General features: G+C 44.1%; 3 protein-coding genes across 3 annotated transcripts in view; 2 read left to right on the plus strand and 1 right to left on the minus strand.

Moving 5' to 3' along the window:
• Nucleotides 1-661: 661 nt before the first annotated feature.
• Nucleotides 662-5,180, minus strand: LOC134441108 (uncharacterized). Its single transcript, XM_063191298.1, has 4 exons — nt 5,109-5,180; nt 1,412-2,583; nt 1,255-1,377; nt 662-670 (listed from the first exon to the last, which is right to left on the minus strand). The coding sequence occupies exons 1-4, from the start codon at nt 5,122-5,124 to the stop codon at nt 662-664; spliced, it is 1,320 nt and encodes a 439-aa protein (XP_063047368.1). The 5' UTR covers nt 5,125-5,180.
• A 4,926-nt stretch (nt 5,181-10,106) lies between these two features.
• Nucleotides 10,107-11,538, plus strand: LOC134441109 (GTPase IMAP family member 7-like). The gene is made up of 3 exons (XM_063191300.1): nt 10,107-10,122; nt 10,825-11,426; nt 11,494-11,538. The coding sequence occupies exons 1-3, from the start codon at nt 10,107-10,109 to the stop codon at nt 11,536-11,538; spliced, it is 663 nt and encodes a 220-aa protein (XP_063047370.1).
• A 6,573-nt stretch (nt 11,539-18,111) lies between these two features.
• LOC134440941 (dystonin-like) overlaps nt 18,112-24,655 on the plus strand; it is a 235,715-nt gene continuing 229,171 nt past the window's right edge. The window contains exons 1-4 of the mRNA XM_063191098.1: nt 18,112-18,333; nt 18,678-18,709; nt 19,077-19,268; nt 22,291-22,504. Coding sequence (XP_063047168.1) covers nt 18,153-18,333; nt 18,678-18,709; nt 19,077-19,268; nt 22,291-22,504 — 619 coding nt within the window. The 5' untranslated portion in view covers nt 18,112-18,152. The remainder of the gene's footprint in view (nt 18,334-18,677; nt 18,710-19,076; nt 19,269-22,290; nt 22,505-24,655) is intronic.

Here is a 24,655-nt window from a genome sequence, read left to right on the forward strand (position 1 = left end):
CTACCATTTCTGAGTCCTTGCTTGTCTTCACAGGTACCCATGTCCAGTCTGTCTTAACAGATGCCTCAAGTCTGCTGAGTCTGCACAGTTTCATTTTCATCTTGATTGAATATCATGCAGACCCTTCGTGCATTTCCGGTCAACTTCGTGAGCTCGCACGAGGGTCTGCAAATCTTAAAACAACCATCGCATGAGAACCAGGTTAGATTGAATATACAGTAGTTTACTTTTTATTTGTGTGGAGGATGCATCGTGTCACGGTTAAATACATAAATATACCAACAAATAATTAATTAAATGTGTCATTCATTTATTTACAATTGAAGTAAATGCTTAAAATGGGCATTAAATACAGGTAATTCATTGATTAATTAAATGGCAACGTATGTCATGTAATAAAAGTAACCTCAGGCCAGAACGGCACTTTTAAGAGAAACGATGAATCGCCTTCAAATTCCAAAAAGAAGCACATCTGCAAATAAACTCTTTCGACTAATGCTCTTTTTTATATTCTTTTTATTTCAGTTTAGAATATAGGCCTACATGACATCATAAAACATGTCTGACTAATGCTCTTTTTTGAGAAGTCTTTGGAAATGTGTGTGCCAGGAAAAGCTCAGAAGCTCACAGTATCCATCTTGTGCCTTACTTGTTCAAGCATCTATAGTTCCTTGCAGGTGGGGAAAAGCCAGAGGCACACAACACATTAATCAAATGAATCACAGAAAAAAATTAAGTCTAAGGTCAAAGTCAAATTGTACTTTATTGTAAATTGCATGACACAAGATTCAAATTGCATTCAACAGATTATTGTTAATGTCTGTATGTCTTCATATACTGTAGGTACACTTAGCATCAGTGTCGTGCACAGACATTTTGGGGGGGCGGTGCTCGAGAACAGGGCAGATGGCATGTGCAGCTTCCAGCTACCTTGGGCTATAGAGGCTGTATTATATTTGACATTATATATGTGGCATTGACACGTTTTTAATCATCAAGCATTACTAGATGCTCATGCCAACATGGACCACAGTACATTGTGAAAACAAACTTCCAAAAAACCCTCCAAAAACAGCATTTTTTGTTCAGCAGAGTAAATAAGGGGCATGTGCTTTAGCACCACCTTGCACATATGCTTAGCATAAAAGTGACTCTAGTTATTTCTGTTCAACCACAATGTCTTTGTCAGATAAGCAACTGGAAGGATTGCTGTCACTGCCGCGAATGCTACAGAGAGAACTTTGTCCACGGTACCAAATGCACCAACTGCTTTGAGAACATTTCCAACAGCAATAAGAGCTCCGCAAACAGCTCCTGCAGCCCCAGCCGCAACTCCGGGAGCAACTGCAGGTACATCAGGGGCAACTCTAACAGCACCTGCAGTGGAAGGAGCCACAGCACCAGCTCTCACAGCAGACGCTGCAGCAGCAGCATCTTTAACAGCTCCGGCAGCCGTTTGAACCGCAGCTACAGCAGCAGCGACTCCAACAACGCCGACAATCTCACCTTCAACAGCAGCAACAACAGCAGTGGCTCCAGCAGCCACAATGGCACCACACACGCCAGCAGCCCCGGCAGCTTTCACAACAACGGCTCCAACAGAAGCAACGCCAGCAGCGACACCAGAAGCAGTCCCAGCAGCAGCTCCAACGGCTACGGGAACAGCTCCGAAAAACTGTCCTCCGTCTGCAAACATGGAAGCAGCGACTGCTACAGCTCCCGCAGCGACTGCGGCTATAGCGCCGCCAGCAGCTGCTCCCACAGCGGCGAAAGCTACGACGGCCGCAGCACCGCCTACAGAGATGGTGAACCCAACAGTAACCCCGACAACAACTGCGGCAACAACAGCTCCACTAGTATTCACAACAGCCAGAGTTCCAACAACGCCTCCAGCAGCAACCGCGGCAGCAGCTCCAACACCTCCAATAGCACGCCCAATAGCGAATGCAGCAGCAAACTCATCCTGGCACTCAGGTTCGAGACTTTGTTGTGGCACGTCCTGGGTGTAGTAGGACCCTCCGTTCCTCAGCACCATTGTGTTGATCTTCTCCAGCAGCTCTCTGACCTGAGAGGGATCCTTAGCTCTGTTGTTGAAGACATGGTATCCTCCACCACACTGATTGATGAAGGTACGGAGATGTGAGCTTTGATGAATAACATCTTCTATGAGAACTCCATCTGCCTCCAGATCGTCTCCACAGGTGAACAGGGCCATGGTGTAATGTGCAGCGTTTTCCCCAAATATCATCTGAAGCATACGCACAGCTTCCTGCTCTTCGTTTGTGAATTTGCCTGGTCTAATTATCACCAGTATCACGTGAGGGCCAGGAGCAGATAATGCTACACCATCAGCAATTGCTCTCTTCACCTCATCATTGGATTTACTTGGCTCAAACAAACCTGGAGTGTCCACTATGGACAGGGGTTGACCACAAAAGTTTGTCCTTTCCATACGAATCCATTTGGATGTGTCCATTTCTGTGGTTTTAATTTTAAAGACCTCTTCTCCACAGATGGTGTTTCCTGTTGAACTCTTCCCAGCGTGAGTTTTTCCAACAAGTATAATCCGCAACACGTCAGGCACTAATGGAAGAAAAGACATGAAAAATGTTTTAGGTGACATGAATAATCATTCATCAATGCACATTCTTTCTATATCTCCACAAAGCAACCATTGGTGAGATATTCTTCATCTTGTAAAATTAGCTTGTTGGCAGCTTTTCAGTAAAAACAAATGCCACAAAAATAATACCAATTGTTGGCACGCAGAAACACCAGAGAGGAACTCATTAAGTCATCTCAGATCTACAGAGCCTTTAAAATGACATGTGAGAGTAAATAAAAACCCTACCTAAGTGTTACACGTGTGCACCAGAAACTTTTGCGTGCACACCTGAAAATTTAGTTTCTGGTGGGCACGAGAAAGTTTCTGGTGGGCACCAGAATGTTTCTGGTGACCACGAGAAAGTGTTTGGTGGGCAAGAGAATCGCTTGTTTTTTTTACTCTCATATGCCATTTTAAGGGCTCTGTACAGATCAGAGCTGAACAGTGGACTGTTTCTTTAAGTGGTTTCTTTAAGAGGTAACATTTTAAAGCCCAGTACCTGTAGGCCTACATAACTAACTGTAGGTGTTTGAGATACTGGAATATTGAATAAAATGAAATGAGAGAAGCCTATTCTCTGCATTTGTTTGTGATGTGCTTTTTATGTAACCACCATTGCCATTTTAGAGTGGGAGGGGTAAGCTAGCATACCTGTCAACCATCCCTAATTTCCCGGGAAGCTACCTGCCAGAAGATTGTATGCCAGATGCCACCAAGAATTGAAGTTCCTTGAAAATACGAGCTGTCACCCTCGAGCTCCGTAGCGCTTGTGCGCCCACTCTTTTCCTCAGAAACCATCAGTTCATGCAACACATAAAACCTCGGAACAGTGAATCATGCGATTAACCTAATCACTACCTGCACCAGCGCAAAGTTTTGCACGAACAGACAACTTATGCGATAAAACAACAAGAAGAAACTCATTGCGGTCATTTCATTGTTTTGTTTCCATTGCATTGTTTGCACTATGTAAAACGTGTGCTGAGGGATTTTAGACATGCACGTGCGCTGAAAAGCAGAGTAGAACGTAACGCCCGATCCGTCTCTGTCAGCCCGTTGACTGTCAGAATTTGGCCTTTAGAAAATTTCCCGGATTTTGGCTTAAAATATGGGAATTTTCCTGAATTTTGGGAGCTTAAAGTTGACAGGTATGTAAGCTAGTGTAACAGATGCCAACTAGCAGAGTGTGGCGTGGAACATTAGTAAACCGGTAACACTTAATAATACCAACTCCTTGTTAGGCATTAGTTATGCATTTGTTAAGCATTATTCAAACCTTAGATAACCCTTTGTTAAACATTTGTTAACCATTATCTCTTTATTATTTCCCATTACTTAATCATTGGCATATTGTTTTCAATACTGATACATGTGTGAGAGAGTCGGGGAAGGATTGGCAAATGATGAATGGTTTCTGTATCATTTGCCAATCCTTCCCCGACTCTCTCACACACATGTATCAGTATCAAAAACCATTAACAGTGTATGTTAATGATTGAGTAATGGGAAAGAATGAAGAGATCATGTTAACCAATGTTTTACAAAGGGTTATCTAAGGTTTGAATAATGTTTAACAAATGCATAACTAATGCTTAACAAGGAGTCGATATTATAATATATATAGTGTCCCAGCCGCCGCAGCGCCCTTGCTACTCGCAATCCAGCCCTGGCAGGGGGCTCCCCTAGGTGGCCGCTGGTCTCTGCCTGAGGTTTCTTCCTGACTACAGGGGGTCTTTTTTCTCAGACCTCACCGAGCTTTTTTTTTCCCCCTCACAAACTATGAATCAAGCGAAAGGGAGTTTTTCCTCACCCCTGATGCCACCAGGGGCCGCACCTGAGCGCCCAATCTCTGTGTGACTATCTATGACTTATGATAGGCCCAGCCACTATGGACCTTACACATCTAAGAATCCTGGTCCTAACCTACGTTGACCTTATGACTCTACATTCTCTGTCTATCTCTTCTTCCTCTGCCTTCTTGCTTTTTCTGCCTCTCCTCTATACCTCTCCTTTTAAATCTATCTCTAACAATGTTTTTTCCCATTTGTTAAGCACTTTGAGTTACATGCCTTGTATGACACAGTGCTATACAAATACAATTATTATTATTATTATTATAAAGTGTTACCAGTAAACCGCCCTCCCGAAGGCAGTATCGGTAGCGCCGAGCTACCCAACTGGGTCTTAAGCTCACCTGTATCATGCTATGCCTCCCGTACCCAAACCAATGTTTTGACCAGGAGGTGGTAGTTCGAGACCTGAGGGGGACGAACTGCGTGGGAACACCTCAGTTACACTAGGCCACCAGTCCCTTTTTAGAAGCCAGCTGTAAGCTTAGGTGATTGGGAAACTGCAAACCATACAACCAACCTCTGGGTACCTTTTTCAGTATATTCCACTGTCCATTGACTATAACAATGGTTACAATTTAAAATACATACGATACACAATATGGGAAGACTGTAAACCAGCATTGAATGACTGCATTGTTTAATGTACTTACGAGCCTCTGTGTCCATCTTTTTAAAGCTTGTGTGTTCTTCTACTGTGCTGCTGTTTTGCTGGTGAATAAAAGCTTCAGTTTTGTCCCCAGTATGTTATGGCTTAGTCTCCTTTTGTACATAGGAAGACTTACGGTATGTTTACACCCACACACTGTCATACCAATAGACAAGGTAAACCTTCTGCAGCCAAGACCACTCACTCTTCCCATCCCCTATCTTTGCTACCTTTGAACCCGAACATGCTCTGAGCACTTTATCTAGGGAATAGGCCCTATTTCATAATCTGGTCTAACGCTCTACTTTTGTTTTTGCACAACTGATCTTCACTGCAGCACTTTGTTGTTACTTAACTCTTTGAGTGTTGTGTGTTTCCCCTTGAGATTAATACATGATTGAGCTCACTAAAACACGTTCTCTTGTCAACTGACAGTCTGGCATGGCTATCATGAAATGGGTAGTCCCACACAAATTGACTTGTAGGCCAGAGGTGGGCAAACTCAGGCCCGGGGGACACATGCGGCCTGCTGCTAAGCCATTTCATGTGGCCCGCAGAGCCTTTACAAGAAAAACAACTTTTTAAGCCAACTTCATACGGTCACTCAATATTCTTAAAATGGCTACCTAAAACAGGGGTCTTGCCAATTTAAGATTAACCAAGTGCATAGGCTACATCTTAACTCGTTAAAACACGGCGTTATGAATTTGTTGTTACCAGAATGGCAATGACTGAGTCGTAGTGCATTACAAAAGGCCCTGTATAGTATAGTATAGTAGAGTAGTATTATGGTAATTAACCTTTCGATAACTATTACAGCGTGCCTCAGATGGTACAGTGTGCATTAAGGGTCTACTACCTTTCATTATGTACAGGAATGGCATAGCTGACAAGTTATGTTAGCGTACACTATTTCTTATAATTGACACGGGCAAGTTGTCGGTGACATCTGGCCCTTCGGTCAATATTCTAAACCCAATGTAGCCCTTGGGTCAAAATAACCCACTCCGGTGTAGGGCTACTGTGGAAATGGCTGTGCCTGACTGCCTCAGGCATAATCTGGTTTATAAACTGGTCGTAGGCGGGCAGACACCATTCAGTAAGCATGCTAAGCCTAATTCTGAGGAGGATTTCTGCTATGTTTTGCATGTACAGTATATGTAACAGATTCTAGCGTGCCGATATCGGTGTGGAATGTCAGTACTTAGTTAACCTCCCTACCGAACCCTCATAAAGATACTTCTCTACTTCGAGACTACTAGATCTCTAGGTCTGGACTGCCCAGTGCACAGGATGACCTTGGCTATAGTGGTGCTGTGTTTCAGTTCTTTAAAAATATAATGATGATAGTAATAATCGTAGTAATATCCTCAAGATTTAAAACAAACATTAATAACATAATAACCTACAACTGTTTGGATTACATTACAAATGTTCCCCATAACTTGCCCTCATGTGGCATGACAACCGTATCTCACTCATTTCGTAAAGTCTTCACGAAAATAATATATTAATTTTCGTGGTGCATTCACGTTATTGCCCGCCTTTCGTAAAGTCTTCACGAAAATAATAGATTCATTTTCACGCTGCCTATTCACTTGAATTGCCCGACTGTTGCCTAGCGACCCACTAGTTTGATGCCCTTTCGGTAGCCTACTGTCACATGGTAATCAAACATTTCAAACAAGCAATTTAGGGTTAGGTTTAGGGTCAAGGTTAGGTGGGTTAGGGTTAGGTTTAGGGTTAAGTAGGGTTAAGGTTAGGGTTAGGTTTAGGTTTAGGTTTAGGGGACATAAGGCGTAACTACCGAAAGGGCATTGAATTAGTGAGTCCCGAGTGTATCAGCAGTGTTCTGTCAGCACCCCCTCCCCGCCCCTTCAGACGTTTGGATACCATGATAGCAGCAGTGGGGCAATTGAAGTGAATAGGCAGCGTGAAAATTAATCTATTATTTTCGTGAAGACTTTACGAAAGGCGGGCAATAACGTGAATGCACCACAAAAATTAATATATTATTTTCGTGAAGACTTTACAAAAGGCGTGAGATAGGGCTCGGCATGAACAGCTGTGTCCTACACTACAGCTGTTCACACAACCACTTGTGGATGTGGACCCATCGTGCAGGACAGAGCAGCTGGGCAGGATAAACAGCTGGAGCTGTACGCTCAAACGCTCAGCAAGGGCTAACCTGAAACAGCTGGCTACAGATACAGTCAGGGACTGGGGCTGTATGGCCTGCTTTTTTGATCCACTCCGTGTGTATTTATTTAAGTGTATCACAGCAAAGGAATATCTCACTGGCCAGGTGCTGGGAAGCTTTAGTGCTGGTGGTGCTCGAGCTTAAACACACACATGCCCCGGAGGCCATTTCATAAAGTAGTTCACTTACACTAGAACAAAGCACTTCCCTTCCTCCATGCTGCAAAACGGGGCAAGCATATGCAAGGTGACCTGTGGCAGTGGTGGCAGGCAGCATGCTGTATACGTATATGGCTGGAGAAAGGAGGGCTAGGGCTTTGTTTCTGAGTCCCTTAGCTGTGCAGTTTCATGAGGAGGCGGCATGATGCTCAATGCCCCTTTAAACTGAAGCTTACAACACTGCTGAGGGGGTTGAAAATATAGCTGTACTGCATGCCACTTAGCAGTCAACAATGTAATGTTAGTAGTAAACGCCCTGTCAGACACATCAAATGGAAATACTGCCAGCTTGTCTTATAGCCCAGCTGTTAAGTATACCGAAATTGCAGCTGGTTGTGGGTTTGAGCTGGCCTGGTCTCACCAAATCCTTTGAAATGTGTAAGTTAGGGTGTGGGGAACCTATGTCTCAAGGGCCGTTTTTGCCGACATAATTTTAATGTTATGCAGCCTCACATGAAATGTGACATATTTGGTAAAGGAATCTTACAAATTACTTTTGCAACACAACCAAGCCATATTCAGGGCACCTAGAGAAGGCGGGGTATGTTTAAGGGGGGCTGCCTTCAATATAGGCCTAAAGTGCAGGTTGAAATCCCGGTCCGTGTTCACAGTACGGCCCTCGGTCGACTTTTACGCCCTTTGGAGAAATGTGAAGTGGCCCCTCGAATGAAAAATATTCCCACGGTTTAGGGGGTGACCATCATGGATGTAAGCCTACTGTGTTCACAGGGTCCTAAGTTCCCTGAACAGTTTTGAAAATCAGGCTAGGATTGGGGGATGGGTTTTGGTCTAGTCACAGAAATTACTTCATAGGCCTACACACAATGGGACACTTCCAAACTATGTAATGGAAATCATTAATCAAAGGCCAAGCAGGGGTCATAGGCACTCTGACCTCCATTACAGGCGCCAGGGCTGGACTGGAGGAGAAATAGGGCCCGGGCACTTTTTGTAATAATATAATAATCATAATATTATTAGTGGCGCAAGACAGTGGGCCCCACACCCTCGTGGGCCCCTATTTTCAGAAATGTTTTTTAAAAAAAGTGTTTTCTGTAAATAGGGGCCCACAAGGGTGCATGGCCCGCTGCGAAATACCCGCTATGCCAGATGGCCAGTCCGGCCCTGACAGGCGCCTGCCTGCACCTCACACCCACCCGCATTATGCTACGCAGTCTCACCCCAAGTAGTCAATTTCTGACTACCTTGGACCAGACGACAATTTTTGACGTCTTGGGTATTCCCTCCACGTCACATTTTGATTATGTGGCCTAACCCTAAACCTATACCTAAACCTAACCTCAATGACGTTATGCTGCCACAAGGGGGCGCCTTTGAGAACATAGTCAAAATGTGACGTGGAAGGAATACCCAAGACGTCAAAAATTGCAGTCTTGGGGTGTCAAAAATTGAGTAGTCAAAAATTGACTACTTGGGGTGAGACTGTGTAGCAACCAACCATTACGGCACGACTATAGCCAAGGTCATCCTGTGCACTGGGCCGTCCAGACCTACAGACCTACAGGCAGTCTCGAACCTGCCATGTCACCACATACCTCACTATTAGCCAGGTTGTGCCCTCCTAGTGATGCAACGCAGCGTTACAACTAGTCAGGTCAAGAGCAATGCAAGTAGGCCTACTTACTGAGTTCCCGCAAATATGTGAACTCCTCCCACTTTGTCGATAAGCAAACAACCATAAGCAAACCAAGGGAGGCAGGTCAACCATGCAGTCTGGGAAACGTTAATTGTTATGCTCTTGGTCAGACCAGGTCTTGAAGAGATTTGAACGTCAATGATAATCAGGCTTTACTATGGGAAGCACAGATATTGCATGTTAAAGTCAGAGTATCTTTATGAGGGTTTGGGAGGAAGGTTTACCGGTACTGACATTCCACACCAATCTCTGCTAGGTAGAAGTTGTTAGATATACATGCAAAGCATTGCAGAAATCCTCTTCAGCATTAGGCTTAGCATGCTAACTGGTGTTGACCCACCTACCTATGACCAGTTTATAGATATACAGTCATTTCCGCAATATGGCCTATATAGAGAACAAGATGATTCGTCAGGGCCCACCCATTTTATGATAGCCCGGCTATCAGTTGATAGGAACGTGATTTTGTGAGCTCAATATATACAACAATGACAAGAAAACATGACAAGACAAAAGACAAAGATGCACACAGCACTCAAAAATTAACAACACTCAAACATGAACAAAATTGGCATGGTTTACAGAGAAAATGCTATAGTGAGGATCAGTTGTGCAAAAACAAAATCAGAAAGAGATAGACCAGGCTATGAAATTGGGCCATAAATAAAGGGCTCAGTGTATGCATATTCAGGTTCAAAGGTAGCAAAGAAAGGGGATGGGAAGAATGAGTGTTCTTGGCTGCAGTAAGTATACCTTGTCTTGACTTGACTTGTCTATGGGTGTGACAATGTCCTACAGGTACAAAAGGAGACTAAGTAAGGCACTGCGGAAACCAAACTGAAGCTTTTGTTCGCCAGCAACACAGCAGCACAGTGGAAGAACACACAAGCTTTAAAAAGATTCATACCTGCAAATGTAAAGCCAAATATGGACGCAGAGGCTCGTAAGTACATTAAACAATGAAATCATTCAATGCTGTTATACAGTCTTCCAATGTTGTTAGAGTCGTTTAATGAATTTAATGAATTTGAAGTTGTAACTGTTGTTATAGTCAATGAACGATGGAATATACAGTACTTGAAAAGGTACCCATAGTTGTAGGGTTGCAGCTTCCCATGTACAGCTGCCTACAAGGTCTCCTAGCCTACACCTCTCACACTGAAATGACAATGGTGGTTACATAAAAAGGATATAACATACAAATGCCAAGGATAGGCTTCTTTTATTTCGTTTAATTTCCGTAATTTTGAAGTGACAGAATCAATATTCCAGTTTCTCAAACACCTACAGTTAGTTATGTACAAGAACTGGGCTTTAAACCTCTCCCTGGCATCCCTCCCTTGGAGGATCACAGTCCACTGTTCTTCTCTGATCTGAGATGACTCAATGAGTCTCTCTCTGGTGTTTGCGCATGCCCACAAATGGTATTCTTTTTGTGGCATTTATTTTGCCTACTGAAAGGCAGTCGACAAGCTAATTTTACAGGATGATGAATATGTTATAATTATTTTGTGGAGATGTAGAAAGATAATAATATCTAATATAATAGAATATAATATAATATAATATCTAATATATATATATATATATATTCATGAATGATTCATGTCACTTAAAACATGTTTCATGTCTTTTCCTCCATTAGAGCCTGACACTTTGCGGATTATTCTTGTTGGGAAAACTAATGCTGGGAAGAGTTCAACAGGAAACACCATCTGTAGAGAAGAGGTCTTTAAAATTAATACCATAGAAAAGGATGCATCCAAATGCACTTGTATGGAAAGGACCACAAACTTTTGTGGTCAACTCCTGTCCATAGTGGACACTCCAGGTTTGTTTGACCCAAGTAAATCCAATGAGGAGGTGAAGAGAGCCATTGCTAACGGTGTAGCATTATCTTCTCCTGGTCCACACGTGATAATGGTCATAATTAGACCTGGCAAATTCACAAACGAAGAACAGGAAGCCGTGCACATTCTTCAGATGATATTTGGGGAAAAGGCAGCACGTTACACCATGGCCCTGTTCACGTATGGAGACGATCTGGAGACAGATGGAGTTCTCATAGAAGATGTCATTCATCAAAGCTCACATCTCCGTACCTTCATCAATCAGTGTGGTGGAGGATACCATGTCTTCAACAACAGAGTTAAGAGTCTCTCTCAGGTCAGAGAGCTGCTGGTGAAGATCAACACAATGGTGCGGATGAATGAAGGGTCCTACTACACCCTGGACTTGCTACAGGGTGTCGAACCTGATTGTCAGGATGGATTTGCTGTTGCATTTGCTATTGGACGTGCTATTGGAGGTGTAGGCGCTGCTGCCGCAGTTGCTGCTGGAGCTGTTATTGGAACTCTAACTGTTGTAGATGCTGATGGAACTGTTGTTGCGGCGGTTACTGTCGGGTTTACAGTTTGTGTGGGTGGTGCTGCGGTCGTTGTAGCTTTCGCCACTGTAGGAGCTGTGGCTGTTGGTGCTATGGCTCTATCCAATATAGGAATTTTAGCAATCCCTGTTGCTATGTTTGGACATGAAGAACTATCGGGAGCTATTCGTCTAGCTGTGGGAGCTGCTGCTAGGGCTGTTTCTGGCGTCGCTGCTGGTGTTGCTTCTGTTGGACGCGTTGCTGTGAAAGCTGCCGGGGCCGCTGGCGTGTGCGCTGCTGTTGCGGCTGCTGTATCCACTGCTGTTGTTGCTGCTGTCGAAGCTGAGATCGTCGGCGTTGTTGGAGTCGCTGCTGCTGTAGCTGCGGTTCAAACGGCTGCCGGAGCTGTTAGAGCTGCTCCTACTGCAGCGTCTGCTGTGAGAGCTTTTGATGTGGCTCCTTCCACTGCAGGTGCTGGTAGAGCTGCCCCTGGTGTAGGCCTATATGGTGGCCTAGTTGGTATTGGAGTTGTGGCTGGAACAGTAGGAGTTGTTATTGGAGCTGTTTTTGGAGCTGCTAATACTGTTGAAAGGGTTCTCAGGGCTGTTGGTGCATTTGCTACTGCTGACAAAATTCTCTCTGCAGCATACGCAGCAGTGACAGCAATCCTTCCAGTAGCATATCTAACAAAGACACTGTGGTTAAACAGAAATAACTAGAGTCACTTGTATAGGCCTAATGATGTCATACAGACATTAACCATCATTTCCTGGATGCAATTTGCCATGCCTTCTTCGGCCATGTAAAAGTTGACAATAAAGTATACTTTGACTTTGACTAGACTTTGACTTATTTTGTTGTGTTCCTCTGGCTTGTCCTCACCTGCAGGGAACTATCATCAGAGAATCGTATATATGAGAGAGAGAGATAAGTCAGGCGGGTTCTTTCCCGGTATCCACTTTACGTCAGGTGAACGACCCTTTCGGAGACCTTCGATTAGGAGACCTGCGGAGTCTTGAGGTTTAGAAGAAATGGAGTCCCCTTAGCGCAGTAGATGGTGGTAGCGCACGTCTTGTGCAAATGTTACGGGTCTCTGCGTTGTGTTTGACGACAGTTGACATGAATGACGGAATGTCCACACAGCTGCACGTTACTGTATTCTTTACTGGTGTCTGGTACAAACAAAATACAGATACATCGGTCAACGGGGGAGTCACGCGCCTCCGCTGTCCGCTCCTCTTCCCGGACATAAGATAGACAGGGGAGGATATATAACTGATTCACATTAAAGAAAGGTAACGCGGTATATTAAAACAGTAGTCATAGCCACGCTAGCATTCCGAGCTAGGCAGAATGGTTAGCTATTCATGCTAGCGGGCTGACTAGCATCAAATACAAGGAATGAACAAGAACACAATACAAATGGTTACACACCTGGTACAAACAAAATACAGATACATCGGTCAACGGGGGAGTCACGCGCCTCTGTCCGCTCCTGGCAAAGTAAAAGGACGAAACAAGAAACTAAAAACTCAGGCCAACGAACAGCAGCATAGCCACGGGCTTATCCTATACCCGTGGCTATCAACTACATGACAAAACAACGTGACAAAACAATATTTACACACAAGGACACGACAATACATCAAGGGATGACTAGGGGAGTTATTAAAATAGAAGATTAAGACTTGGTAGAACATTGATGGATTACTAAAATAAAGATATATTATAGATGGATTTCATTAAGATATGGGAGCAACATACCTCTTCCCGGACATAAGATAGACAGGGAAGAGTTCAGGGACGTGGGGACGTTATAAACGCGAAGACAAGACAGACAAGACGGAACGCCAGGAGGGACACAAGGCTACCAAGCGGACCCACCCCGAGCCACACATCAAGACAATACAGACATAGACGTGTGTAACCATTGAACAAACAAACAAATACGGTAAGAGGAAAAACAAAACCAATTTCAGCAGGATTTAAATACTGACTACTTTCTGTACCGTTACACAAACACCACGAAAAGAGAAGAAAAAGGAGGGACAACGCCCCTTTAAGAGACTGAGCACACTCCTTTGCATTGGATGGGCATATCTTTCTCTCTTAGACCAGTGTTTCCCAACCTTTTTTGTCTTGTGTACCCCCTAAGCCTCTTAGTTGTGCCATGAGTACCCCCTAATTAATTTTCTATATAATTTTCTCTGTCATGATGTGGCTGCTCTATACATTTGTTATAATAATAACACTTTTCCAAGTACCCCCTGCAGTGTGCTCGCGTACCCCTAGTGGTACACGTACCCCTGGTTGGGAAACACTGTCTTAGATGATATGTGCTGTCATGTTTGGTTGAAAAAAAGGGATGAAAGCAGATACTGTTAGGTATTGAGCATTTTCTGGCACATACCTGTCTGCAGACATGCTTTTGTGCACGAAACACAGAAAATGAAAGTATTATCAGTCAAAAGAGTTTATCTCTATGCAGCTGTGATCACTTTTAGAGTTTGATGATGATTCACCTTTCGTCTTAAAAGCATCTTCAGTCCTGGCCTGAAGTTACTTACATAACACGACAATTTTCCATTAATTCATTACATATTTAACATCAATTTAAGCATTTAATCCTACTTTAAATGAATCAATGACACACTGAATTCATTATTTGTTGGCATATTTAAGTATTTAACAGGAATCATCCTCCATACAAAGTAAAATAGCCTATATTCAGTGAGGATGAAAGTGAAGCTGTGCAGTCCCAGCACACATGAGACATAGTGTAAAGACAGCTGCAAACTTACATGCTGTAGAATGGTGGGGCTGACTGGTGGGGCTTCTGTTGCAGGTTGATGGTCCCATTTACATCAAGACTCCCAAACATTACCGGACGATCAAAGGAGGAACAACTTAGATGTTTATCAAAAGTGTATTAATTATTTTAACCTGTGACTTGTAATAAATATTCAAATTGTTCTGGAAAAAAATACCTAGCTGTATTGCAATACAGAATGAATGAAGTTGAGTGTATTTTAAGTCAGAATCTGAGCTGCCTTGTGGAGGTCTGTGCTAGTGTGACGGAGGTCATCTTGCACCTGTTTGTCCTTCTCGGGGCTGCGAACCTGCGACCTCGTCAACTACAGCGGTCCGGCAATGGGAGGCACAGTACGATACCACTGGACTAAATGATCAGTCCCCCTAGCCTGATTATCATCGACGTTCAAATCTCTTCGAGACTCTGACCAAGAGCATAACTATTCACATTTCCCAAATGGCACGGTTGACCCGCCTTCCTTGGTCTGCTTATATTTGTTTGCTTACCGACAAAGTGGGAGGAGTTCCCGTATTTTTGGGAACTCAGAAAGTACTTGCATTGCTCTTGACCTGACTAGTTGCAACGCTGAAAGTGTTGCGTCACTAGGAGAGCGCGGCCTGGCTACAGTCCCCCAGCCCAACGGCATCGACACTGTATGAGGCTTTTGGGAGGGAGGTTTACTAACGTTCCATCATGCCAACTCTGCTAGTTAGCCTCTGTTACACTAGCCTGGTTTGTCTTAAAGTCTCTCCAAGACTATAATTTGGCAGAGAAAACCGTCCACAACATTTCTGCAGGAGGAGCGAAGGGATCACTTTCGTAAAATGCCTCGGTATGATACGGTTGAAGCTTGATTTCGATTAGACCACACATTCCTTCAAGAGCTGGTGCATCATTGCCTTAAACATGCCCCATTGAGGAAATGCTCACAATTGATTTTTTGATTGAATTGATGGTTCCCTTTTTCATGGGGATTTGAAATGTAGATTGTGTGTGGGGCCAGACTATAGTCTTGAAGAGACTTGCAGTCTCAAAAGCCAGGCTAGGTTTGTGCACTCCCGAACGATTTCCTATCTTGAAAATGTGACTTACCACGAACATCATCTCCCATATTCTCTCCACACTGTCCCTACTTAATTTATTTGCTGACACTTTCTTGTTCCTGGCAGTTCTCTGCTGTGCTAGTTATTACTGAATAAACTTGCCTGAATAAACAATGAGCTTCTGCTCAAATTTAATTGTCACGAATGTTTATTGTCACACACACACACACACACACACGCGCGCGCACACACACACACACACACACACACACACACACACACACACACATTGCTTTCTCTTGCTCATCTGACTGGATGCCACTGACCTTGTATTAACTATGTAGGTACACAACTGCAGTTGATGTACAACATACTGTATCAACACACAACCACCAGAGCAACTGAACCAACGTGCTGCAACATGTTGACAAGATGCGATGCCCGCGACGTGACCCAGTCGGTTACCATGGCGCAGAGCCAGCAGTGAGATTGGAATCGACATCTGCTCTTGGCCCTCTGGGCAGCAGAACACAGGGGCAGCAGAGCAGGTGTCATTTTGTGGGGCACTGCATCCCATCCCAACCCCCATCCCAAGCTGTACATGCCCATGGATGTCATGGTGACACACGTCTAGAGCCTGGGATTATGGGTAAAATAGAAGACTGGGCATCACTTATTGGTGTCATCTGCATCACCTAGGGCCACTGCTAATGTTTTGGAGGCCCTAAGCATAACTGGTCAGACCCCCCCCCCCCCATGATTAAATAATAATAATAATAACAATAATAATAATAATAATAATAATAATAATAATAATCTACTAACAAATGAATATATGTTTTGCAATGTAATTCATTTTTTTCCCAGTACGCTTTTTGGTCAATCTCAATTTAAGAGGCCCCAATTTTGAGGGCAAAGTGGTTGATGCCCCAATCATATATTGGTGCCCTAAGCACTCTGCGTACTCTGCTAATGTCTAGCGGCGACCCTGATGCCATCGCCAACCCAACCCCATCCCACTCCACCCCACAGCTCTCATGTGGAGCACAAAGCTGTGCATAGCCATGGATGTCATGGGGTGCATTCCAATATCCATTGCATTCCCTTGCTTGTGGCCTCATGTTTTGCTGACGCCCAACCTCCATGGAGAAAACAGTAGCTTTTCCCCTTGTCAGCCTAGCCACAACAACTTTTGGGGGACTGTTCTTCTTTCACCACCCCGATGGTAAATGAGAAAATGACATTAGAAGTGCGCTTTTGCAAGATCTTGAATGAATTTTTCTGTCGCCAGTGACGTCTTCACAAGGACACAAGCAAACAAGTGAGCAAGGGAGGACGCGAGTCCGCATATTGGAATTCACCCATGGTGACACATTTAGAGCCTGGGATTATGGGTAAAATAGAAGACTGCATCACTTACTGGTGTCATCGGCTCATCATCAGGCTCAGAGGACAGGATGTTATCACCAGTTGCTGAACGAATGGATCAACCATCACGTCTACTAGGTGTGTATCTGTGTGACCAGCCTCGTACTGTAGCTACTGAAGTAGTTTTTGGCATAAGTTTCTGCTTGAGTTCAGTGGACCTTATTGTGATGGGGGAGAATGGAGGCCAGTGCTGGTCGGTCACTCCCCCTACAGTCCTGTTGGTGCAGCCGGAAATTGAAACTGTGGCTTTGAGGTTACATGCCAAATTCCTTAACAGCAGGCCTGCCAATGAATGATATCACCAACCATTTTTCCCCCCACTATCTCCATTTGAATTATTACATGAACAGATGTGGTATTGTGGATTATTTGAATAGTTTAAAATGTTGTGAGTGGTTAGGTTACAGTTAGGCTACTTTTCTTCATTTATTAACATTGTGAGACCTGATGTTAACTGCTGTCCTGTCTCCAAATTTTGCCTCTAGGAGTGGTGTGTGTGGAAGATGATCATTTGTGATCTTAGGTAAAAGTTATAGATGCAGACATTTCAACATACATGCATGTATTTAATGTAATAATACATGCATGTAATAATACAAGCTTTCCCCACTTTCCACTTGACTGCTTCCCGTGGCCTGGCATATTTGGCCAGTTAATGACCCTGTACATTGTGGTGTGGTCAAGATTGATTTAATTTTTGGAAATAGTTTGTGTGTGTGTGTGTGTGTGTGTGTGTGTGTGTGTGTGTGTGTGTGTGTGTGTGTGTGTGTGTGTGAGAGAGAGAGAGAGAGAGAGAGAGAGAGAGAGAGAGAGAGAGAGAGAGAGAGAGAGAGAGAGAGAGAGAGAGAGAGAGAGAGAGAGAGAGAGAGAGAATATCTCCAGACTTTCCAGTCTCCAGTCTCCAACTTGCACATGCACATTGACTGCATCCACCACTGTTACGACCACTCGAGCCGCGAGTATTACAGTTATCAGATATATTAACTAGGAGTAATTCTCTTGCATCTGTTGGTCATGATGACATGTTCCGACACCTTTAAATAGTCTCCCCTTCTCGCTCAGTCGCCTTGCTGAGCTCAGTGCAGATGCTCGAGTCGCTCTCCCCTGGTCAGTAAAAAACGGGCTTCTTGCTGAGTCATGGGTTGTTTCTGCACACTATTGAAATCAATACAGCGACGGCTAGGCTGTATGTAGAGGACTCATCATCAGCTACAACAAATCCCCCCGGCTAGCATGATAATATATTTTAGCATTTAGGTCAAAACGAAGACGTGCAGGCTGCTGTGCGCGAATGAGTGCAGGTGGGGCTGGTGGTCTACATCGCGATGATCGCTGCAGCGTTTCTAGTTTTATTGAGACCATTAAGTATCCAATGTGCCCTTATATTATTGCTGCTTCTACTGGGAACTATAGCGACAATCTTGTTCTTCTGCTGCTGGCATCGCAGGCTTCATAGCGGCAAGCATCCTATTAAATCTGTGCTTTCAGGGCGCTCAAGAAGTCGTGGTGAGTAGGTCGACACCTCATCTAATACAGCCTTTAATCCTCTGGGGAAAGACATTTTCAGTGCTAACATTGCATACATGTATTTTATTATATGCCTGGGCATGGACGCATGTGTCATCAGCATTGCTGCCATCTGAGACAATTGTAGCTGCGTATCCATCTCTGGCCATAAGGACAACAAGGAACGTGGCTATGACAAGTGCTAAATTACTCCTATATGATGAGTTGTATTAGATATAGATGGCATGTCTCACACACTCTTGACATTTTTGCAGTGCAACATACTTTTGTGCAGTTACCTTCATCAACTGAAACATTGTAACATTTCTAATTTATTCTAACAGCTGGTTTCCGAGCACATCATTTTCGATCCGAGGTAAATCCTAGCATTTTCCCTCCTCAAGGTCATTGTAAGTAATCTCTTCTGTGTTTAATGTGGCGTTTTCTGAAGTTGATGGTGATCCTTGTCTAACTTAACGCATTGTAGTTGCATTGTTACGCCACTCTGACTACTTTGGACACTGTGAATTACGCATTGCGCATGTGTGATCAATATTTGATGTGGTGTAGTTCTAATCTTGAATGCCATGCAACATGAGTGCGTAAAACATGTTGCGCATCATCACATGAGCCACGAATTACTCATACAGCCATTGTGTTAGATATTGTAACCAAAGTTTGTGCTTTGTTCTCCTCCTCATCAATTTGCCCTGCCCCTCCCGTTACCTCATCGGATCACCCAGAGCTTCAGGCACAGTCCACGTCATGCCCGGCGGACTGCCAGGGCGCGTGTGCCGGAGGAGACCAAGCCTCTCGTCGACATAGCTGAGAGTGAACCAGACTCCACTCCCACGCTGAGAAAGCGTAAAGTGAAGAAGAGAGTACAGCCTGAATTTTATCAGTCTATTCAGGTCACTCCAACACGCAAGCCACCAGTAGGTATTCCTTGTATGTTGTTGCATTTGGTTATTAACTTTTAGCCCTTTGTGAGAACATGGTGTCTTAAAGTTCAAAGGCCAAACATGGCACAAGTATCAAAAGACAACCACTGGTCACACAATAATAATAGTGAAGGGGAAAAAATCATTTATAATAAAAAAGGCAATTTGGAAACTTGTGGGCAGTCATGGGTAAAGATTGCCGGTTCCACTCCAGACCCGCCAGGTTGGTGGGGTGAGTAATCAACCAGTGCTCTCCCCCATCCTCCTCCGTGACTTAGGTACCCTGAGCATGGTACTGTCTAGCCGCACTGTTCCCTAGGAGCGCCATTGAGGGCTGCCCCCTTGCACGGGTGAGGCATAAATGCAATTTCGTTGTGTGCAGTGTACAGTGTTCACTTGTGTGCTGTGGAGTGCTGTGTCACAATGACAGTGGGAGTTGGAGTTTCCCAATGGGCTTTCACTTCACATAAACAATGGGATGTATGACCTTCTGCAATAATTTGCCAAACACCTAGAAGTTCTTAGCCTGATTATCATTGACTTTCAAATAGCAACGCTGAAGGTGTTGCATCACTAGGAGGGCACAGCCTGGCTAACAAGTTCTAGCTCACCGGCCTGAGCAGTCCATTATGGAATAGTGTTATTATAGCAGAGGGGTCAAAAAATTGAAGTAGGGGAAGCTCATGGGGTAAGAACATCACTGAATGACAAAAGACCAACAAAGGTCGGCGTCTGCGCCTTGAACTTAATACTCGTGTATTGCTTGGTGCGTGCACTCCCAAAAAGTAGTAATCACTCAAGATAATGGAAAAAAGGAGGCGCACACAAGACTTGTGTGAAAAAGTGTATTGAAGCCGAAATTATACAACAGAAGTCTAAGGTTAACTGGAGAAACAGACGTTTCTGAGCTAGTCCATTCTCAATGTCTCCTACTGCTCCGAAATGTCTGTTTCTTCAGTTAACCTTAGACTTCTGTTGTATAATTTCGGCTTCAATACACTTTTTCACACAAGTATTGTGTGCACCTCCTTTTTTCCATTATCTTGAGTAAGAACATCACCAGCACAAGATATTACATAGCAGTTACACCATTTATTACACTGCAACTAATGAGCTAGATGGACTGTGTTGTTACTGAAAAAAAAAACACTAAAAAGGAAACCGGCGGCCACACATCTGTCAGCTAAGTGTAATGTAATGTAATTTAATCCAACCAGCACAGCATCATCTGACTGACTACATTAACTGTAGATCAGTTACTCAGTGAAGTTAACTGTGCTTGTCAGCGTTTTATGTTTTACTTTTGACATCTATGCATCATGGCATGCTCACAACATCAATTTCACAATAGGCCTTACAGCTAAAGCAGTGCTGGAACCGACTCCTTTTCTAAAAGAATCATTTATTCTCCTCAAGGATCTTAGCACATGTTGGAACATGGCGGAAAACAGGATGTAGGCGAAGGAAAGTACACTTCTGTGTGTGTGGCGCGAGGCTTTGGGTGTGTCTCCATCCATCCGCTCTGCCCTGCTCTTGAGGGCTAGACCATTGTAAGAACAGTCAGGACCTTTGTCGGGACTAGGGAGCCAAACTGCTTTGTGTGTTCAGCATTTTGTAGGGGCTTTTAGTATAAGACACACACATATTTTAGCCATGCTATAATCATTCAAACCATTTGGCTGACAGCCAGCCATCATACTCTTTTTCTCCTCGACAGGGCTTCTATACTGAAAGAGCTGTAAAATGTATTATAGTCTTGTACCAGTCTTAATTGAACAGTGTGTATACTTTGTGACTTTTACTTTTCGAAATAAGTCTACAGCAAGTCTATTATATAGTAATAGTCATCCAGTCTTTTCATGGAAAACACAGATTGTGTGTGTCATACCAGGCTTTGCTCAAGCAATTTCACATGCTGTTAGATACATTAAAAACAATATAGTAGCCAGAGTATTTAACGGGTAAGACCTCCCCAGAATGAACTGATTGTATCATGCAATGGTATTCAACACTCCCCCACAGTCTGGCCTTGTCTTATGAAGGAACAGTGTATCGTTTTTTTATATCTAGAGATTTGAGGCATTTTGTTGGATAGACACTTCACCCAACACCACAACACCCAATTTATACTGCTTTAACAACCTGCAATGTGTTATTGTCCACTTGTATAAGCATGTTTTGTTATGGAAACCCAGCGTCAGTTTCTTATTAAAAGAAGACGTTTCCTTTTCATTCTAGTAGCACACGCCGTCCACAGTAAAACTGTAGTAACAAAAACATTCCTGATGGGAGAAGCATTATTCGCTTGTCACCAACGCGATGGCGCTGTAGCACCGCCCGTCAGTGGCTGGTGTGTCTGTGTCTGCGATTAGAAATCACCAGACTGTAGGACCTCGGCTTCCGCTCGGCTTTCATCTCGCTATCCGAGGGAAGATGACGCGGTGCCATGCCACTACCCTCGCATCGTAGGGCGCTCTCTAGCTGGTCCAATCTGCTCACTTTCTCTTGGGATTTGACATCATTATAAGCATCGGGGGTCACGCCGTGATACCCAGGCTCAGAGCAGTCCATCGTCACAACAAGGGTGTGGTTCTGTTAAAATGATATTGAAACGCTGCATGAGTAAATAGCGAGGGGAAAACAAGGATTTTTGGTCTGTCTTGGTGGGGACCATGTACACAGCGGTAAGTGTTATTTCTCCTGGCGGGGGAGCCAGATGCAATATTGCTTTCCTCACTCAATGTATCTCACGCTCTGCCTTGCCCCCCACACAATTAAGCGCTTCTTTTGAGGTTATGTGTTGGCCGTGCTGCGTAAGGGCAGCACTGGATATCTTTCTTTGACTAATTTCAGCAAGAGGTATCCCTGTCTCTGTGTATGCATAGTGCCACGGTGAGAGAAATGACGTTCGTGACATCTGTATTGTTGTCTACATTCATGAGGGCTCCCGTGTTTTGATTTCAACAGAACGGTAGGCAGGTTGAATAACAGCATTGTCACCCATTGTATTTTACAGAGCTCCGGTTCGGGGAACGCATCGCTTCGGGGTTCTATGTCTTCATCGGCGGATTTTTCGGATGATGAGGACTACAGCCATAAATCCGGGTCTGCCTCACCGGCTCCCGGGGACACTTTACCGTGGAATTTACCCAGACATGAACGCTCAAAGCGAAAATTTCAGGGAGGATCCATACTGGATCCAGCCGAGAGAGCCGTGCTCCGGATCGCTGGTAAGGAAGCAATTTCAACCATGTCCATTGCGTAATTTAACACCAAGCTTTAAACTGGGTGTGCGATTATGTCAACCCAGCAGTGATGCAGGCAGAAAAGCATGACATTTAACTGAAATGAGATCCCCTGAATGCATCGGAGGTAGGCTAACACTTTAGCCTGTCTATTGTCAGCCAGGCAGCACCTCGTCTACGGGATGCACTATAAAGCAATGCCACTAGTTGTGTAGGTAACGTTTTTGTTTTGAGCCCCAACATCTGCAAATAGACTATAGTGGATTTATAAAGCTCCTTTGTTGATGACTCTTGGGAATGTTTCCCCCACACACCTGTCAACAATAGCTATACGTGTCTGTCTTGCTATTTGACTGAGATAAGGCGCTCCTGTCAAGGCATGTTTAATCAGTAGGTAAGGCCATAGCCCATAGGTACCACCAGTAAAGCCAACACCTTGCTGTGTCACAACTTAGACTACTGACTTTTCCACTGACTTGCCTTCAGTCCCTTTGTGTTAATAAAATACAATGCCTTTGGATAGGTGCGTAATTATGCGTGTTGAAGCGCAATCGCGCATGGCAGTATTCGTAATTACGCATTTGTGTTTACATGAAACTTGAAACCTTTTTGATTTTTTATTAGATTTTTTCAACTTAAAAACATTCGGAAGTATTTTTATATATATTTTTTTTTGATGGGACCACAACACTGTACTTTCTCTGCTCTGTTGATTTCATTGTATTGTTGTCCCAGTTGTGCGCGACAGCGCCATCCTGGCTGGAAATTGAATAGAAGCCGTCTGGTGGTAGGACCCGAGCAGACAACCTGCTGGTGTGCTGGTGTGGCACGTGGGTAACCGGCACATTGACTAACGCTTGGGAATAAATGGAAGTTATAGATCTAATATGACGATTATTTACTGTTTTTAAGAAAACACACAATTAACAGAATTTCCAACACAGTTGTATTACACACAATTGGCTGTATTTTTGATGAAAAGTGTGACTTGTTCTGATCAACTTTTGTCAAACAGTTTTCGGACCAACTTAGTTTATCCACAGTTCCTTCTATTTGTAAGCCTAGTTCATAGGTCTTCATTGGAGGCCATGGTTGACAGTGGTTAATGGTAATGTAAATCGTAATCATGATTTCAAGAAACGGACACTGGGAGGGGTGTGATTCCATTAGAAGAGCGGGGACTGAACCGCTCGATATGGGATGGCATTCATTAGCTACCCCGTCGGTCCTCCCAGACCCCAGTGCACAGCCGAGATTTTCTCATGAAACCGGAGAGGAAGTCTCACCCATTGGGCGTGCAGTGGACATGGGAGGGGGGTAGGGGCGTCTGGGCGTTTCCTTTCGTGGAACAACAGCGCAGATCACTCTACCGGCTCTATCGGCCGCCACCACACTCCAAGCTCGTAGCGTATATGCGGCTCCGGAGTGACCAACCTTCACCGCCCCGGTCATGGCTCGCTACGCACCGGCGGCGTTTGTGCTAGCAGACGAAAAGGAATACCTCCAAGCCTATGAGGATGTCCTTGAGAAGTACAAAGGTAACGACATCCCTTCTCCAACTTGGATTTTTCTTCAGAATAGATTTTAATTAGGCCTAATGTTCCATGAATATTACTCTATCTCACTCGCCATAAATAGCTTTGTCATTCCAGCAACATACTGTCTGACAGCAACAGCGCGCGTGTGTGTGTGGAGCAGACAGAGCAGAGAGGCGACAGTGTTGCTCTTTTAGGGTGTAACCGTCCCACTTGTTATATCCTTCTCTGACAGCTTCTGTCACCGTGGAACACAGCATGGGATGTTGTAGGTCGTCACTCGTCAGTGTATGAAGGAGTGCAATTGTTCTTTTACTGTGTGTGTCGTTCGTTCTGCAGACCCTTTGGGTTGTGGTTCTAATTGCTTTTGTTCGATTTATGGAGGCTCAGGGTGGGTTGCCATAATTTGGCACAGTGGCATTGCCACCCTAGTCTGCAAATAGGCTTACTGTTTTGCTGCATGTGGGATTATCCAGTTCCGGTTGAAGTTCACCAGATCTGCCTTTTACTTTTTCCACATTTGTGTTTTGTGTAGCTCACAAGAATAGCCATTTCTGCTTAGTATTTTTTTTTTTTTAAAGATGGCGGGTTTGTAAACATT

The sequence above is a fragment of the Engraulis encrasicolus genome, chromosome 24, assembly GCF_034702125.1.
Source record: "Engraulis encrasicolus isolate BLACKSEA-1 chromosome 24, IST_EnEncr_1.0, whole genome shotgun sequence".
Classification (NCBI taxonomy): domain Eukaryota; kingdom Metazoa; phylum Chordata; class Actinopteri; order Clupeiformes; family Engraulidae; genus Engraulis; species Engraulis encrasicolus.